Source organism: Neopsephotus bourkii, unplaced genomic scaffold (assembly GCF_033783945.1).
Source record: "Neopsephotus bourkii isolate Nb327-2 ecotype Australia unplaced genomic scaffold, CSIRO-AGI_Nbou_v1 NB_196, whole genome shotgun sequence".
Classification (NCBI taxonomy): Eukaryota; Metazoa; Chordata; class Aves; order Psittaciformes; family Psittacidae; genus Neopsephotus; species Neopsephotus bourkii.
Genome location: NW_026900709.1, coordinates 12864848 through 12885319, shown reverse-complemented (window position 1 = coordinate 12885319; position 20472 = coordinate 12864848). Strand labels below are relative to the sequence as shown.

The 20472-nt window shown below is 36.2% G+C and overlaps 1 protein-coding gene across 1 annotated transcript in view; it reads right to left on the bottom strand.

Moving 5' to 3' along the window:
• Positions 1–845: 845 nt before the first annotated feature.
• TLK1 (tousled like kinase 1) overlaps positions 846–20472 on the bottom strand; it is a 70120-nt gene continuing 50493 nt past the window's right edge. Inside the window, exons 12-21 of the mRNA XM_061342488.1 lie at positions 17591–17657; positions 13971–14068; positions 11162–11243; positions 10785–10876; positions 10609–10698; positions 9756–9925; positions 8489–8624; positions 5916–6027; positions 5519–5626; positions 846–2592 (exon numbers count right to left, since the gene is read on the bottom strand). Coding sequence (XP_061198472.1) covers positions 2416–2592; positions 5519–5626; positions 5916–6027; positions 8489–8624; positions 9756–9925; positions 10609–10698; positions 10785–10876; positions 11162–11243; positions 13971–14068; positions 17591–17657 — 1132 coding nt within the window. The 3' untranslated portion in view covers positions 846–2415. The remainder of the gene's footprint in view (positions 2593–5518; positions 5627–5915; positions 6028–8488; positions 8625–9755; positions 9926–10608; positions 10699–10784; positions 10877–11161; positions 11244–13970; positions 14069–17590; positions 17658–20472) is intronic.

The following is a 20472-nucleotide window of genomic DNA, read 5'->3' as shown; positions in this document are numbered from 1 at the left end:
ACACTGTAAGATGCTAACACAAACATCACTGTGTGTATTGGAGGTTTTTACCTCCAACTATGATTTAAAAGAGGAAATGGTGACTCTCTTTTTCCTTCGTGTATTTCTACAAGAAACTTTGTTTAAAGTGATGGTTTAGGTTTCAGAAATGTCTACTTGTAAAGTTGGAGTAAGTGCCATGTACTCAGCCACAACAGCCTATTCTCAGATGGAAACAACAGGAAAAAGAAGTCTGCATATAATTAGTGCAATGCATAAAGCCCCTTGGTTTTTAGGTAGCTGTTAAGATTTGTAGTTACTTTAGTTCTCTAATACATTGCCAAACTTTCGTTTACTCGGAGTAACCATAACAAATCCTTCAATTTAACTTCCAATACTGACACATGCAGAGAAACAATGAATGAAATCTAATGAGAACCTACAGCTATGGCACATTCTCCTCCCTTGAGCTATGGACCTGGTCTCACACTGTGCAGGATGGAAGGGATGCAGTCCCAGTACTCTGATGAATATAAGGCAGAAATAGTATTTGAGTCCAATTTTATTCTATGAGCTAATCTTACTCTGCAGTTAAATAACTCTAGAAGGACCTGTTGAAATACTTGAAGTTGTTTCTGTGAGGTCTATTCAGTGAAACAGTGCTTTGCTTACTTCATCATGAGATACGTCATTATGACAGATTCAAGTTTCATGGAATCCTTCACTTACACCTCCAGTGTTACTTTAATTATTATTGGTCTTCTGTACGTAATTGAAGAGCATCTGCTTTAAATAGCTAAGTGTAGCTCAGCGATATGGTGAGCTGATTCACCTTTGTTGAAATGCAAAGGCACACAATGAAAACCTTGAAATTTCAACTGTCATTGTTTATTACTGTTTTGGCTACATTCTCTACAATTTCAGCAGCATCTTAAAGAGACAGTTAATGTTTCTTTATATACAATGAAAACAAAATGGCTTGCAACATCAGAAACAAGAGCAACAGTTTAACTGTACAATACTAAATGAAAACCGGTGGTAATACAGCCTCCTTTTTCTGCAACATGGACAAAATTACATATAGGTATTCAGCATCAAGAATGGGATAGTAAAAAGAATAGTGAATGAGAGATACACTGTTCTGAAAAGTAAGTTTCTACCATACAAGGCAGTTAGAAAATGTTCCACATTTTAAAATATCTGTACAAGAAACATTTCCTTGTTGATAGGAACTTCCAGAAATAGAGAATAACCATGAGCAACTTCTACATCTAGTATCAATGCGTTCTGCATGTCGAGAACGCAATAAACTGGCTTAAAGAACTGTACTGCATATTGCCAACACAGATCTGGTTTACATGCCTTGATTGTTAATGCATTACTTACTCTGAATCTCTCAATAACGTACAGTTGACTTGCACCTTAAGGAGGTCATTTGATTCTTTCGCAAAAGTAAAAGCAACGTCATTTAGCAGCAATCAAAAGCGCCTTGAGGGAGACTTAAAAAAAATACAATATCCAATTAGAAAAAGCCATACTTTAAACATTTGTACAGGAGTAAGTTGCTGGAATTTAACTGAAAATGTGACATCTGTACAACAATTTACAATAGAGCTAGAAGGGAATTTATCATTATTCCTGCATAGAACATTATACATGACCTGTTTGCATTTGGTTTCATACCGTTGCTTGCTTTTATCAGAAGTCTGGAAAGTTTCACAAGTTTCAATACCACAGCAAGTATAGGTTTTTTTAGAAAATTGAGCAGATTTCAAAATTAGCAATCTACTTGAGAAGTAAGTACCAGGAATTCCATATCACCCTTCCAATCTAAATTCAGTGAAACACCACCACATTTTTGGAGGTACAAGCCTGAGTTGCCAAATAAAATACTACAATTTTATCTGAGGAATTCGACACAGAACATACCTTCGACTGTCTCACACTCCTTACTTTGGTTTCAAAAGATCAACGTCTTGGAAAGATGGCAGTTTATTAAGTTTATAATCAGGCACGGAATTTTTCTTGTTTTCAAATTGGTTCACTACCCTTTTTTATTTAAATAATGAAAAACTACCCTTCATGTTAGAACTTTCCAGTATCAACCAAATGTACTTTTAAGTATTAAAAAGATTATTTACAATGTTCCCCAGAAAAAAACTAAAAACCTTTTCTTCAGTCTTCAACACAATATACCTGTTGGTGTGTAACAGGCAGTGTCATCCTTCAATGTTTAAAAGTATTTCTCAGAAGGGTACATTTATTCACAGCCCATGATCCATTCCAATCATACAAATGACACTATGTAGGAGGACTTCAGTCTGAAAACACAGTTATCAAACTTGTCCTGTTTAAAAACACTCAACTGCTTTCAAGCTCAAGTCTGCATCTGGAAACTACACAAAGGTATAATGCCATTCCTCGGTTGGAGAAATTTCAGTACGAAATAATGCTTGAAGTAGGTGGTGTAGGGGATGCTGCTAGCCCAGTCATATGCAAGTTTCCTGAAGAATTTGATCTCCTCATATGAGGGAGAAGATAAGGATCATTAGCCAGCTGGTGGACATCAAATCTATCCTCTTTTCGGTATGCTAAACAACGTCTGATAAAGGCCTAGGAAAGAAATACAAAAAGTTACAGTACCATTCCAAATAATTACATCTGCTTATAAGCAGATATGCATGTCCTCCTGTACAAACGTTCCTATCTAATTCAATTCAAATGACGGTGTAACATTTTGCCACTGAGACCATGAAAAAAATGTAACATCACTGAAGAAACAAACAAACAAACACACAAAATCCAGCAAATTAATCGGCTTCATATAATTACACTTAAAATATTTATTTCCATGTTTAGGAACTGCATTTACAAGTGAAATATTAGCATATCACACAATTAGAATTCTGCATGTGTTATCCCTTAACAGCTTAGTGAAAACCAGAAGCAAACGTCAAGAGGACTGAAAAAGTAGAAAGGAGCTCCATGGAGCTTCTAAAACCCATTCAGCTGTGCAGTAGATGAAGAGTACACGGAAGATACAGGGACAGAATTTTAATGCTTTAGCTGACCTTTGAAACCAAGCATTACCATATGTACCACAATGGAATAAAGCAAAAAGTGAAATTTCACAATGGTGGTTGCCATTTTCAGTTGGCATTAAACAACTAACAGACCATTTAAGAAGCACTACCTAGCTGGAACTCCTTTCCCAGAAAAAACTCAATCCCATCTGCTTAAAAATATCTAATCAACTGACAAATTCTGTAGCTAGCTTCAGGACTGTTCTTGAGACACTACGTTGTCCTGCATCTAGGTCCATACAATGTATGCCAATCAGTTTATGCTGAAAGTTTCTGTCAAGTCTTGTGTAGCATAAACAGAACATTTGGTCTCCTGAGAGCTTGGGCTTCAACATTTAATGATAGAAAATCCTTATTATTACTACAGAACTGACAAGCACATCATTACTTAATTTAGGACTTAATTTAAAAGAACTGCAAATCTTTTCTTTGATAAATCTGTTCAGCTGTTTGTTCTTTTCTCCAATTAAAAACTGGAGATTAAAGGAAAAAATCTGTGATGCAAGCCCCAAAGAATCCTGCGAGAATCTACTTCTATCATTTATATATCCAGCATGAACAAGGCATAAAATAAAAATATGCACATCTGCCAATATATATTCAGATGTTCATGGACATTATGGATTTTAACCAAATTCTTCTCAATAAATCCTTCACAACAAATGAATTGTTAAGAGTTGTTTGCAAGATCCTCAGAGTAAGTTTGTGTCTAAAATGTTTGTAAAAGACTGCAGGCTTCTGTGGCACTGTAGACACATTACTGCAATGAGAAGGAGAACACTGCACAAAAAAGGAAAAAGTAAGGAGGATCAAAGGACAGTTACAGTCTGGAAGCAAACTAACAATGTCATTTCAGGTTCCATATTTATTTCATCTCCATGTTTTCCAAATCAGAATCTCAGTTTACAAGCTGTTCTTTTCCAAGTGCCAGGCCTATAAATCTGAAAGACAATTTGGATTCTACAGAGTCATCATAAATGGTCTGAATTTACAAGTTAGTCTGAAATTGTTTTACAGCATTTCCACTGGAGAATAATTTCTCTCTCTTACAGCTATCGTGACAATGTTAGTAAGAGTGAAGAATACTGAAAGTTTATTTTAGTCTTTCAAACAAACAGAACATGGGGAACGTAAAATAAAATTTCCCAGTCCTCCACTGGCTACTCTTGTCTGTCTACTCTTTCCTAACATTAAATAAAAAGAACTAATGACAAAGAGACATGAAGTTAAAAGACAGGGATATAAACTGTTAACATGCAATGTTATCAAGTTATATGATGTGTATTTCTCAAATGCATTCAAGGAAGACGATTTTTCCAAATGGGGGTGAAAACAAAAAAAAAAGCAACCAGAAAATTCTATCAAAAGGACTATAATTCTTCACCAAATATCCATAACCTTATGAACCTCACTAACATTACTTCTAGATATTATAACTGATGGAAAAGTACCACAAATTCTAACAGCGGGTTTATGTACCCAAAAGACTTATTTTCTTGGGAGGTTCCAGCCTCTAGAAACAGGTTGTCTTTCCTTTAAATCTTTAGAAGCTAGACCTTAACATTCCTAGCATTTTTTCAGCTTGTGTCCCAAATCTAAGTATGTTTAATTAGTTGCTGAAATTTGAACAGGAGTTCTATCATCTTAGCGTTTTTTTATTTTTCAGTGAGTGCATCTCTTCCGCATTTGGCCATGAATACATTTTTCAAAAATTGGGACACTTTTACAAACAAGTAACTTATATGTTTTTGTCCTTATTCATAGAACTGGGTTTGTGTTACGGATGCTCTCAGCAACAATCATTTGGGAAACCACCGTAATCTGTTTCAACTAGTCTACAGAGATGAGAGAGATGAGCATGATACTAGAGATGTTTCAAAATAACACTTTTCAGGAAACTGCCATCTACGCCTTTATGGCATCAACGTGTTTTATAAGGTTCTTAACCTTAAAAATTTACATTTCTAATCTCAGCTTTCAGTTAACACACACATACTACAACCTTCCAAGGGGAAGAGTGTTAGCAGCCATGTACTCCAGGTATTTGGCAGTCAAATAGTTCTTCAAGCCAGTAAAGCTGAAGAGAATAACATTCACTATTTTCAGAGAGAGCTTGTTGCTGTTTGCATCAGTATTTCACAAGAATGTGTAGTGAGACAGCTTGAGTGAGACACTAAGACCCTCTGGGAAAAAGCAAAGCAGACAATTTTTGAGGCGGCCTACTTTAAAACCACTTGCAAATTTCTGGAATATATATAGGCTCACTTTGAAGTACATGATTTTGAGAAGTCCCAGATTAAGTTTTCCTAAATAAAAACATAAAAATACTAGTTCTCAATTATGTTTTCCTAAATGTTTAGTTACTATGTCCCATAGCATTCATAACAGTGATTTTACAGCAGAATCCTTTATGATGAATGTTTTAACTGTTACTCAGAGATCATATGAAAAGTTACCTTGGCTTCATTGCTTACAACAGGTTTAACAGGAAACTGAACTTCTGTGGCTTTTAATATTGTATTTTCTTGTAAGATATCTTGCTGCGATTGATTGTGGCCAAATGGCTGAAAAATAAGCACATTATTTGCTTCATGAGAGTTATCCAACTACTTTGATTTCATAAATATTTATGCTGTAGTAAGTTGCTGAAGTGTTAATACAAACTGCTAGCCATTCTGTAAATAAAAAGTTTCAGTCAAGGTCTGCTACATTTCTTGCGGTATCAGTGCACACCACCAAAAAGTATACAAGTAATTTTCCATGCAGATTTACATCTTTGTGAGTACAATTCACATTCTACTGGTAACAGGCATTTACACTAAACCTCTGATTTTCAAAGAAAGGTTTCCTTACCTTTCTACCATAAAGGCATTGAAAAAAGATTACTCCAACTGACCATACATCAACCTTATTAGAGATCTTTGGCGGCTCCTTGCCAACTACAAAACACTCCGGAGGCAGGTACCTGGAAAATAAAATATGCATCTCAATGTCTGCAAGTAGATGTATGGCATCACTGGAACTTCCTCAAATAACAGATTATGCAAACACCTCACATACACATCTCTGATCTTTTGACGACTGTACAGCTCCCTTATGATCCACATTCCAACACTTTGCACAGCCATCAAAACTGACATGACAGCTTTTTGTATAGTCAGTCAAATAGAGGGTCCATTTCACAGAAGCACAAAATATTCTCTACCTAAATCACTAATTATCACCTTTCTTTGTTTTGTTTTAATTGGAATCCTAGGTTAAATATGAACTGTCTCCATCTATCAGAGCAAGAAAAGATAAAAGACATATACAGCATTTTACTGCAAGGCCTGGTTAGGAATCAAAGATAATATAGATATGACTTAAAGACCCTTTTATCTAAGTTTTTAGTAAGAACAATGACATTAAACAGAGGTGTATATTGTAGACAAAGGTGATTGGTATTTCCATTTGTATAATCTGCAGGAAGCCATACTTAAAGAGCTGAAAGTTGTGGGAGTTCCTGCGGCACTCCTGAATTACAAAAGAACTGGTGAAATGGAACCTCCTTAAACAAAACCTCCCAAGCATATCAATGTGGGGGCAGACATGTATTATTGACTGTAACATCTAAAATCAAGAAAGGCATGAAAGTGATTAGAGTATCTACAGACCAGACATTCTTTGATCAACAGTATATAGGGCTTTTAAAGAAATTTTGAAGAAGTATTTGTAGAAATGAGAATAAGGAGTAATATAAGATAAGAATGCAACATAAATATGAATTTCACACAGTATCACAAAAAACTCATCTGGAATACTCATGTACAATTCTGATTACAACAATCAAGAAAAATGATCTTAAACAGATGCAAGTGCAAAGAAAGCTACTAAAATAATCTGAAGAATAGGAGAGCCTACAAAATTCAGGGAAAAATATTGAAGGCTAGAAAAACATCAAGAGGAAAGTATGAGGAAGGGAAACAACCTGGTTCAGGAAGGACAGTGTTGGCACAGGAACAAACAAGTATAAACTGGCCACAAATAAACACAGTCTGTAAATGAGAGGATTAGGTTTCTAATGATCAGAGAACTGAGGTTACAGAACACACTTCAAATCAGATTACTGGGGACAAAACACTAACTAAATTTAATACAAACGTCTTTAAATTTACAAAAGAGATTATGTGACTTGACTATCTGGAAAGCCAGGTATCGGATCCAGTGACTGAGGAAATCCCTTCCAGGACTATGGTGCCGGCAGTTTGTGCAATATGCTCTAAAGAGACTCATCCCCCACCTCAATCTCATTCAAAATATTTCCTTTCTTAAAGAAGATTTTGGGCTCAGAGAAATTATGATTTAGTAATACAGAGATTCCTCATGAACCCATAATGGTCACAGACCATTTTTGATGTCTTAGTTTACAGCACCACTAATGCCTGTGGCATTTTAAATGAAATCCAAAGGCTGAAACTTTTTTACATACATTGGCACAATAAATTGGTCTTTATATAGGTGAAGTATTAAAAAGAGTAACAAAAGCCTAACACTTCTAAAATGCTTCAACTTGAATAATCATCTTCCCACAGCATATGCACATTGCACTTGTGCAAGAGTATGTGTGCTTGCTTTTCTAAAAAATCCAAAGGAAAAGGAAAAAACTTTATTACGTGCAACTTCCAAATAGAGGAAAAGTTGCAGAGCAAATGGGAACAACACTGGCTTCTCTGTTTAGTTAGGTTTCAGCTCCTGACTCTGACCTTGCTACAGGCAGAATGAGGACAGTAAGAACGAGGAGAGTAAGAATAAATGAACTCACAAATAGTAACCTGGCCAATATAAGCTGACACAGCTACCAATGGCAGCTGAAAGCTGCTGTGCCATGAAGGATCTGCATCTTTAGAAAGCAAATTCTAGAAACAGTTTTTCTGTAAGCTTACTGTCATTCCTGTTCTCTAGATAGCTCTAAAACTTTAGTTTTTTTGGACAAGCAAGCAAGTGCACACAGAAAACAAATCACAGCTGCTGAGCTGTCATTAACCTTTAGGATGGAAGAGTGAATACTCCCTTGTCCTAAGGACATTACCTGCTCTAAGATCTCCAAGGCCTAAGCACCCACACTTAATCATCATAGCTCTGTCAAACATCTTCAACCACCTGCAGCCAAAGATTAAACACCTGCTTCTTCAGGGAAACCATGTTGCTAAATCATAGTGATCTTCTCCACATTTATATATATATATAAAAAATAAACAACACACTCTCACACTCTCTTATCTTGTTATGTTACCATTCTAACATTTGTGAATATCAACATTCACAGTACTGCACAAAAGTCTTGACTGTCATCCATTTTAATATTTGTAATGCTAGCTCTCTCTCCAAATTGGCTTGGTAAGAGAGCATTTATGAAACATGAACAGCAAAATCGAACCAGGTATTACCAGTAAGTTCCTGCTCCCTGTGAAGTTAAATCCATTCCATCCACACCGTAGCTATCATCATCCATTATTTTGGAGAGGCCAAAATCAGTAATTTTTATTTCTCCACACGCTGTTCCATCTACAAGAAGGATATTACCTATCCAGGAAGGGGAAAAAAAAAATAATTACCTCAAAAAAGCTAACAGAATGCTTTATTTTCACAACCACATTAAATTTTCAGGAATATCTAACTTCATGAAGGTAAGGGACAACTTTACATCATCTTTATACCCCTGAATCTAGAGTAACTTGACTGACACATTTCACTGCAGTCTCGGGAACTCTCTAGGTTATCAACATCATCTGAAATGGCTCCCTCAGCTGGGGGCTGGCTGGACAGTGAAACACCAAAATGTAGTGAGGAAACACAAAAACATACATAGCAGGATACCAGTTACAATGAAGTTTTTGTATTTTTCTACCCAGAACGAATCCTACACTACAGGTTTCAGGGCTTGCATGTGCCACAAAACTGTGCCAAGAAATTGGTTAGTTGTGGTAAAGTAAAATTTCTTGATATAAAAGTTATCTGATGAAGTTCAGATTTACAAGACTAAGAATACATTCTGTACAATTAAATAATGTGAGAGAAATCTGCATGAACCTAATTTATTACATAGCAGGAAGCAAACAGGCCGGCATTAAGAGTTACATTACAAACACCACACTTAGAAGTGTAGCAGATTAAAGTACATGAAGAATACAAGCATCTCTCATGTAAGGTGGTAAATCAAAGGCCATGGAATCAAAACAGAATACATCACTTATGACAATGCTTGTTATTCATTGTAAAGAAAACTTCCGTAAAGTTCTGCTTTGAAGTGATTACACTGAGATGCTGATAGTGACTGATTACCTATTTAAATCCTTTACAGACTAAGAAACATGTGAAGGAAAAATTATTTACACATCAGCATTCCGCAATGATCAGACAGGAGAGCCAACTAATGATATTACCTGCTTATATTACTAAATACCAATGTATGCATCTATATGCTGCTGTATGCCTTTTTTTCCTATAAATTTGAATCAAAATAATACAAAGTAGAAAAGTTACAGCAAATACTTTTTCAAAGGAAAGACAGATTATTTTGGCAATAAAGCTAGAAAGAAAGGCTGTTTACAGTAAGGCTGACATACAGAAGATACTTTGGTATGTTCAGACATGAATTACAAACAAAAGGATAAAAGAATAATTACACTTTCAATTGTAACATTCCTCATTTACCTGGTTTAAGATCATAGTGTATAATAGGGGGCTTGATCTCATTGAGATACCGTAGTGCATTTACTATTTGCATTACAATGGACCTAGCTTCCTTCTCTGACATCAGTTTATGTTGCTTGAGATAGAAATCCAAGTCATTGCCTTCACAGTATTCTAACACCGTGCAAAACCTAGGGTAGAATTCAGAGACAAAATTAAATAATGTATCAAACTGCACAATCAGAAACAGAGACAACCTAGTTTGATACTGTGAAGTTTAAGAATGGCTGCCTGAATATTAAACTATATGAATGAAACTGTTAGTAGAACACACGGTGTAACTGCTGCTTTATGAAAACTAACATCAATCAGAACATTCATACGCACCAGAAGATAAAATGCACCCATACTGATGAGAGGTTAAGTTAATAAAACCCCAACTTATGTAGGCATGTTTCTCAATAGAAAAATCACTTCCTTAAGATGCAACACAATTTCATGCAAAGAGATGCAGCCCAGTGACCATACTGCTAGCTTAGGCTAGTAACACTCCTGACGCCATTTACTTTTTTTAAGATGCAGCAGCCCTTGCCCTGCCCAAAAACATTACAGCACTGCATACCCCCTTCACCCTCAGGACATGTGTTGCAAAACAGTGTTTTCATCACTTTATAGAAGGCCTGCAATAGTCAGCTAAGACTAGTGTCTGCAACTAGTGTGGGGTTTTTTTTTAAAGTCCCCTTAAGGACTAAACACTTTGGCTGAAAGCAAGAACATGCTACTTTTCTTCAAATACTCTTCATTTCTGTTTATCTAATATACAGTACTAAAATCCTTGCCAGCTTCTGGAAAATGTATGATTTTATGTACTTACGTATCTGTATCCAGGGAGAAGTAGTCATATAGTTTAACTATCCGGGGGTGATCCAGTTCTTTGTGTATTCTATACTCTCTGCAGGCATGTCTAAAAGAAAATGGATACATTAACCTTCTACAATCAATAAAATGCTATTCAGTTTAACATACGAAGCGTAAGTCATTAATATTTACTTGTGGTAGTTTTCTTTCTTTTCATCTCTCCAGCTTTTGTTAAGCTGGTGAATCTTCACAGCAGCGTATCTTTGTTCATACAGATCAAAAGCCTAAAAAAGAAATCCACAAATACGGGAAAATGATAACCAAAGACGATAAAAATAACACCAAATAAAGAGAGGAAAAAAAGTGGCATGTAACTGACAGGTCTATTGATAAGTCTATTGTAATGCTACCTCCCTCCATGGGTTAATCAGAGTTTGCTCAACCGGTGCTTAAAGAGGGTACCACAGTGCAATCATTCTGCCTATTTGGATCCTTTGCCTCTCCCAAAAACTGAATGTACAAACGTACTTGGTTCAAACATTAGGTTTAGCAGACCCAACACACTCTACCTTGTATACTTCACTGAAGCCACCTCGGCCAAGTAAGTGGAGTAACAAATACCGTTCATTCAACGTGGGGTGATCTTTAAACCTCGAAAGAAAAAAAAAAATTATTCTATGTAAGGTATACAAATAGAGTTTAAAATGTAAATCTCTTGGTATCACTACTCAGATAGAGCTTTCTTTTTACTAGCAATATATGTATGTTATATATAATATGCTGAACAATGTGTAACCTTATGGCACAACTGTACAACTGGCCAATTTCAGTGACTTTTGACTATTTAGTGTACAAATAACATCACAATACCATCATCAAAACAGTCAATTCTGCCAAGCTTTTTTGTTATTTTTCTCCATTTCTATGAAGGTAAGGAAAAAAAACTTAAATTTAAACATCTGATAGAAGGGTTCTCTCTTTGTTGTACCAAAGTTTACAGAAGTCTCAGACTTCAGCCTTTTGGAACAGACAAGGAGGATACTTCCAATTTCACATGAAATGTGAGTGACCTGTTGTATCCACCTGCCCCTTTTTAACAAAATGGATTCCATGTAACACAAAGTAGTTAACAACAGCAAGATGGGGGAAACACACCAAAGGACTGAATATCTGCTCATACTCTAATCAAAAGCATCCTTGACCAGTAGCTCAATTCTTTTAAAACCACACTCAAATTTAGATTCACATTTTCTTAGTCCTTCTACTAAACATATGCCTCTAGTGAGGCCATTTTTGTGAAACTCATCACCTTCCCTCTCCATTGATGCTTTTGTTACTCTGTGGCTCTCCATGGCTTAGAACTTACATCTTGCAGGTAGTGCCAGCATCACGTGGGCCCTAAACCCAGACAGGGAAGCCCTAACCTGCACTCTCACTCTTCCTGTTCATTGTAGTGCAATTGTAAAAAACACATGCAGATATACAAGTTTACCCATCTCTGAACTGGGCAATACTTCATACTTTTCACTGTCAAGGCTGGAACTCCAAAGCCAAGTTTGCAGCCTGCTTTATATCTGGAACACTTGGGGAGGTCACCCGTGGGTAGAGGGACACAGAGGTGAACACTGCTAGAACAGGAAGGAGGGCTCAGCTTTGTACCACAGCTGGAAGCTGAAAACCCAAGAGGATCTGAGTTACAACTGAACAGCTGCTTCACTTCAGAGCCCTGTCCCTTATCAAATGGCCAGTTGCCAAGACACGTTAGGAAAGACAGCAGAGGCTATAGATCTAAATTACTTCTCCATCGGGTCTGTCTTCTGTATTATGAATGTAAGCTGCAGCTTAGCCACTTGGTAAATAACAGAAGTTTGAACTCCTACAAAAACATGTTTAAAATTTTTAGTTCTGCACCATAAAATGTGTCAATGTTGACTGCAGAAAATGAGCAGTGAAGCTGTGGTATTCTGCTTGCCCAGGCCTTGTAATTCTGTTTTCAACTGGGAGTGTAATTTAGACATTCTTTGCCCCACATACACGCTATTTACAGTCAAAGCCTGTCATTTTTCTGTGCCATTTATTCCTTCATGCTCAAGTATTCCTTTAAAAAAAACAAAACAAAACTCTTCTAATGCAAACACTGAGAATTAAAAAAGTTATCATTTAACCTGCAAAGAGCTGCTTGTTTATTTGCTGGAGGCAATTTATTTTTAAAAGAAAATATTCTGCCATTGAATTCTAAGAATCACGCCATTATTTTTTGTATCCAAAACACAACACCAATTTAGCCACCAATTACCACTGTGGCCACAAAGGAACAAAACTTCTCTGTGTTCCTGCAGAGTAGGTATGGAAACCAGTAAAACAGTTAAGCACAAGTTCACATCTTGTTGCTTTCATGTTTAAAAGTCTTGATGTAGGTGTAATTCTATTGCATCTAAGAAGTAAAAATTAATTAAAATCCTATAGTCTTAAGGTTACTGTTTCATAAACAGTAGTGCAGAAAGAAAGAAACCCAGTCCCATCATCTCCTTCCCCCAGCTTCTCATACTACCCTTGCACTACCCTCTCTCCTCATTGCAATATAAGCATTTTTGCCACTGGGGCAAAGAACTGGACCTGGAAATTGATCTGGAGTTAAAATTAATCCAGAAAACGAAACCATAGGAGCTGGTTTCAACTTGGATCAATTTCCAGTATCTGTTCAGTAAAGAAATGCCATTGCAGGCATGTGAAAGGAAACAAGGCAAGGGCATAAGCAGTCAGGGATAAGCAGAACCAGTTCCCTTCAGCCTGAAGTGCTGGTATTAGTGCTTGTATTTGCCATTACAGAAAACAGATGATTTTTTTTTAGGTTATATAATTATTACTTTCAAATCTACATAGTAATCGCTAATGTTAAACAACAATTTAACTTTATGGTATATTGCTATGCAAGCTGAAGTACAAAGTAATGTTTAACATGTCTTTTATATGTACAAGTACCTAGTAGAAATGAAATCACAGTGCAGTAAAACCAAACGTGATTTTAACTGCATCACAAAGTCACTACTGGTGCAAACCTCCCCCACCATTCTCTTGCATTATTGTCAGCTAAACTAACTGCATTAAGTTCAGTTACAAGTATTCTTTTTAGCTTAGTAACATGGTCTAAGAAGTTTTAGCTCTCCTGCACTGTAAGCTGTGTATGTATAACTTTATGCATATTTGTTAAAACCATTAATAAGTTTACCAAATTATAAGTAATTATTTTTAAAAGTCAAAATCGAAAAGAGAACCAAAGTTAAAATCATGAACAACCCTATCCTCTGTAGGTAAAATGTGATTCTGGAGCATTATTATAAAAATAGACATTCAAAATTAAGACAGCAAGTCTCTTACTGTGAGTTATCTTCATTATTTATTCTTTTCAGCTCTCTTATGTGAAGATTCCTAACTCTTTCCAAACGTTCAAGTTCTGCTTGTATTTCAGCTTCCTCCTGCAAATGAAAAGAATGAAATATAAAAGCTCATTTACTCCCCATTTGAAAAGGATATTTTTACCCCTGCATCAATACTAGCGGTGATGGAGGAACATTACATTACAAAACCCTGCTGAACTAGAAGAAAGCACTGCTTTTCTCTTAAAGCCAGAAAAATTCAGAAAGATAAGGCAAAAGCCTGTTTCTTGGAACCTTTCTGTCCATGAACCCACAGGTAACGGGATGTTCACCGTTTTGTTCTGCACGGTAGGGGTGCCATTTGAAATGAGAGGCAGCTGGGTTTTGTATTTCAGCCAAGGAGAGAAATTATCTGGGAAGCAGTCTAAAACTGATGTACAAAGAAAAAACTGAGATACATGCAGTTACAGGTTTTGTACAAACTGATGAATTAAGAAAAGACTTGAAATATTTTGAGGCTGAAGTGCAAATAAAGAAAAAAGGAATGAAAGTGTAAGTCATTACAGCAGAAACATTCTTAAGATGTTGATACAACACACCAAAAACAAGCTAATTTACGATTTTTCCATTCATATCTTATTAAAATTACAAATTCAGAATGTGTACTGCCTAAGATTTTGAGTGCAATTTCGTAAGCAGCATGTCAGGTATGAGCACATTCCCTACTAATTTCAGCACTTAAAATTATCTCATGTTTATGTTACATATTAGAGAACACTGAAACAGTTGTTTATTCAGATTCTCTAAGAAAGTAAAGAATTCATGATGCTTAGTTTATGGAAACCTATGTATCTATACTCAAAGTGGAATATGTACATTCATCGAAAAACACTGAAGAAAGGGTTCTGCTGATTTCAGTTAGTACTTCTAGCACTTGAAAGTTTGCATAAAGTGGAGACAAAAGTAGCCCATACCAGACAGCTCGTATTTATGGAATTATTCTAGCTGAAAAGGGAAAAAGATGTCTGGCACCTGATACGTATTTTTTAGTAGCAGTGCCAGCGGAAGGAGTGCCCCACATCATCTCTTGTTATTTTGACACAGCCTCTTGTACAGCCAAATGGTGAACCAAACTGAAAAACTAATCCTTTTTTTGTTTTTTAAAGCCTTGAAAAAAGATACATATTTAGTTTCTGAAAGAAGCTAGACTGGTTCTCCAGCTTATACCGTGACTGCACAACCTGGTGGTACTGGTAAAAGCAACAGGTCAGCAAGTCATAACAAAAAGGGCTGGGGGCAGAAGTCATCACAGGGGAGAGAAAATACTATAAAGCTGGTATTTTCAAACACTGTATATCATAAAACTACATCCTGAAACAACTGTATTTATAAAATCTAAACCACAGATTAAATAACCAGATTTCCAATGAGTTGAGAAGTCTGGACCAGTTCATTCCAGTGGATATCCTGAATCCCTCCCCATAAGCTAAGGAAAAAAACTGCTATCCCAAACCAAGACATTAGATGAATCTCTATTCAAAAAAAGAAAAATAAATTCCTAGTAATTTAAAAGCAGGACTACGTAACACTAATCTGCCAGTAGAGCTGTGTGGACCATTTGTTTCTCCTCATATATAATGTCAAGCTTCTCCCCTCCCAGTTCATAGAATACTAAACTCTTTTTTTTATTTATTTAAATTTATCCTCTTAAGAGTTCCCTGTTAAATACCCTGAAATGATATGCAGTTCCTCATAACCCAATAGCTTCTTTCTAAAGACTCCTAGCCCTTCTACCCCCACAAAAGGCCACACACTTATACACACACAATTGCCTATGTTCTTCCCAAAGGCTGACAAAAAAATCCATCAGTTATGCCTCTTTCGGGCTTTTTTGTTCATATATTATGCAATTCAGTGGTTCTCAAAATGTGGTTCATAGGCCAATGTTAGTCCAAAGAGAACTGGCTGGTTGCATTGTTTCCAGCTGTTATTTAGGACACTCAGGCTGTGAATACCTTTAAGCAAGAATGAACCAGCTTAGCTGCCTCAGGTCACTGCTATATAAAAGGAAGTGAGAAAACAAGAGCCTCTCTCCAGGACCAAAGCTGCTAGCTGGAAAAGAATTTCCTGGGGAGCAGAAGGAAAAGAAAACTGGTGGTGGCAGCATGTACAGGGCACCAAAAATAAGAGCACCAGGAAAGCATCTGGAAAGTGAAAAGGAAGAGGAGCAGACCGCAAAACAGCATATGCAGAGGGAAAGAAGAAAAATAATGTAACCAGCAAAAAAAGCACTAGGGAAGAAATATAGCCATATAAAAAGAAGATCACAAAATCGTTTTTCTTAGTTAATGACAAAATCTGTATTGCACATAAGAATTAAAATGAAAAAAATTTAATTATTATTTTCAGATATATTCAAGCATGATTTGCTAAGAAATAACATTTGTTTCTTCTCTGCATTTAGTCAAGTTCCATCTATACAGAGTACCCGAGCACTGATGCTTAAAGTGAAAAGAAAATTCAACAACTTTGTAACAGCTTCCTTCATATGTCATTTCCATTAGACTTCCAAAAAGTTAAAGCGTGGAAGAAAACCCACAGAACTTCCTGTGGATCTAGTGCTATTTCTAAAGCATTAGCCATGAAGAACCATGTGGGCAGTCTACTTCACTAGTGCCAAAAACTTTATATGCAGACTCCCTACCACAGATTCATGTACTTTCTTGTCATATTTTTTAAAAACAGCAGTGTTCCAAAGGGACCCAGTTCAGTTTATTACAGTAGATTTATAACAGGTGACTTATACAGGCCTGAACAGACTCTTGCAATATTTCAAGGGGAAAAACACTATGAACTTTTTTGACTGAACACCTCTAGAACTACTGCTCAACAGGTAAAGGTACTTTTCTTTCACACTTGAGATATTTCTGTCTGCTTCAACTGTCATTCATTTTCACAGGTTATAACTCAAAGCTTTACTTGAAGTTTCTTAATATCATAATTATCTCATTACAAATATTTATTAGAATGACGGGCTTCAAGAAAAAAAAATATTGGTTTGTTGTTGGCTTTTTTTTTTTCCCAAAAGTAAAAAACTGGAGTAAAATACCAGACTCCAAAAATAATTTAAGATAGAGAGAAAAGATTTTCCATAGTAGTAGGAAAATTGTATCTCTAACTGATAAAACTGAAATGAATGCTGTAGATGACCAAAATTTGATATTCATTCAGAAATGCAATGTTTTGTAAACTGGAGCTTTTTAAAGGTAAAAAACTAACATAAAAAGCCCATGTATCAACTTGACTAACTCTACTTCCTCTGTTCTAAAACAAGAACAGTATTGGTGGCATCATCGCTATTCCCACTGTTAGAAGGATTCAAGGAATCAGTACAGTGTTGCACTGGATGGACTCACAACTACTCCCCTGCACTCCCAGTGCTTATGGCAAGTTGCATTAAAAAACCCCTCCAAACAAATGAATAAGGAAGTAAAGCCATTATTAGGCATAAAATTGTACAGCACTTTTAGTGTTATGTTTTCTAGTAAGTCAGCTCTCAACAAGCCCCCTCCTGACAGTACTAGTTTTTATGGTTTGGGGCACGGGAGACCATATACATACCTTTTTGAGATGTCCTAATCGAAGCTTGAAAATTTCTTCCTGTTCATGATACTCTGCTAGGGTCAAACTGAAAAAAACAAACCAAACATGTAATGAATCATTTTATATGATGACAAACAAAACAACAGCATTCTGAATTACATACTACAGTAAAAACAGTATCTTATGTTAATTATTTACTACCATGATACTAAGAGTACATTTTTGAACCATCTGAACATCTTGGTTTGTAATTTCAGGATCAAAACATACTTGGAGAATGCCTCTGTCTCTGGTATTCTGGAATATTGACTGCCTCTCCCACTGCATCATTTCTGTTCTCTCAGATTGCCTCTTAGATTATCTGGATGCATACTGAATCATATCACCATCCCAGTATTTTAGCTGATGCTACTCCACTGCTTGGTTCTCAAATCTTAATGAACCAAAGGATGGAGATCCAGAAACCAACTAGACAAGACTGATAACACTGGATTTTTGAGCTGTGATTTAAAGAACACGGCAAACCCACACATTCCAAGTTCATTAACACTGCATTTTGCATGAGACCACAAATTCGGTTTGGAATCAGAATGCGACTCTTCTTCTTGGTCTCTTTTTATCTTCCTTTGAAAAAAGATTCCTGGCTACAATTAATTCAGCAGTGTCTGTAGACTTCTTAGGACACAAAGTCAGTTATCTAGAAGATCTAGACTGTTCATATGGACTTGTAACTAAGAAACCCATGAACTGTATGCAGTGTCCATCTGACAAATGAACAAAATAGACACGGGAGATAAACCACCAAAGAAAAGAAACCAAAGAGACTTCAAGTTCCAGAAAAGAAACCATATGTGTAGGATGAAGGGGAGCAAGGGATGGGGAAGGTAAAAGAGGTATGGCCTCACGGAAAGGATTCAGACAAATCCTTACTAACAAAATTAAACATTTTGTTATTTTGCCTAGATCCATTATTTCTTGCATGATGCAGAATTAAAACTAATAGCATAATACATTTTCACAATGCTCATTTAGGGAGTTAAATTATCAACTGGAAGGTAAATTACACAAAATGTTTAGAGGGCTATACATACTTTTTATATTGCAAGTCTAAAGAATGAGAGGGCATTGAGAATCGCCAGTAGTTTCGCCAACGGTGAGGGATACCAATTCAAATTTCTCTCACAACAAATGACAACTTTGACAAAATTTGCAGAGTTCTAATTAACTGTAAGACTTCTTTCTCCCTCTTAAATTTGGATGAAGTTCACCGTAGTTTCTGGAATTCTAAACCCTGTATTAATTTGGTGTCAAAAGTTGTTAGTAAAAGGAGTAAATCTTTTGAGGATAAAACCTGCTTGTTCTGAAGCTTTCACAGAGCCCTTTCCTATTCCTGATTTCATAAATACTGAATTTTGCTGCCCCTTTCCTGACTTGGCCAGGACAGAAGATTTAATTGATCAGACATTCTCCATTAGTATTAGTGAAATTGCTGGATTCTTTTTGTCTACAGCATCTGCATTTCCAAGAAACAGCTTCAGAAGACTAATTAGTTCATTAATCTTCTGGTCTATAATGTACAGAAGCCTTTCAGATCAGGTGACAAAAGCACCCATCACCAAACCTTGTCAGTATCTGCGAAGGAAGCAATCATTTCTTTCAAAAAGCATCCTGCAAAGTTACCCTGCATCTTTTTTTCCTACTGGAATGAAAAGCAGCCTTGTAGTCCAGTCAGCAAACATCCCCAAACACTCCGAAGGTGTCAGAGTGAGAAAATTTGCCTCTCCAAGAAAGGCAAAAGGTCCTTTAGTACCAGATTTTGGAACCAAATGTTTATACTCTTTTCCTGGCTTTAGACAATTTACACCACATCTTAAAAGAAGAGGCATTGAAGTACATATGAAATGGGGTGTCTCAATATCTAGGAAAGCTGGCAATGCATTCCCTGTACAGTCCGAACAACAGCAAGAAACCCAAGAAAGCAATGTTGTAATTCCTGCTCTTAATACATCTGCTAGACCTATTGAAGAGAATATCAAGATCACACTAGGCAACTCACAGCAGCATCCCTGTCACTTTTTCAATACTTCTACTCAAACAGTGAGCTGCTCTAACATGGATTAAGTTCTTAATCAAAAGGCAAAGGATCAATGCCAATGTATATGAGTTTGAAGATTATTTTTCCAGATTCTTGTCTGCAGTATAAATTACACGCTTCTGAATTTCCAGAAATGCAGATAGTAACGTTTGTCTTTCTTAGAAAGAACAGCATTTAGGTGGCTTAGCAAAGCTGAACCACAAGTAAAAGACACCGAATACAAAGTTTATGATAAGACCTTCTAGAATTTTCAATGAATACTGAGAGCCTCAAAACCAAGGCTCCCTTGAAAAACTAATGTAATAAAGAAAATGCAGTCCTTTTAATAAAACCTCAGTTATCTACACAGAATCATGACAAAGTGCCTAGACAGCTTTAGCAAGTCCTGCCTTCCAAAAAGTTCTTAAATAGCCCCCTTGAGCACAGAGCACAACATAGAGGTCATATTGAAAACATTAAGATGCAAAGTCACTCTTTCCATGTTTCCATGCTATATCCCAATAAATGACTGTTTTCCATTTTCTATTTCCTTACAAATCTAACTCTATTAGAGGCACAGCATGATTCACAGCAATTTGAAACTGTTGTTACTGACCACCACACTTTGGAGAAGGCATATAAAATGCTGAACTGCAGACACAGTCACTTTGGATTTTGTTTGTTTACTTATGAAAAACAAAACTTTATTCCTTCATATTCATAACCATTTACTCTTTTTAGGAGTTTAATGCTTTTTACCTATAAATATAGTGTACTTTCTATGCCTATTATTAAAACAGCACACAACAACCAGCAGTAAAACAGC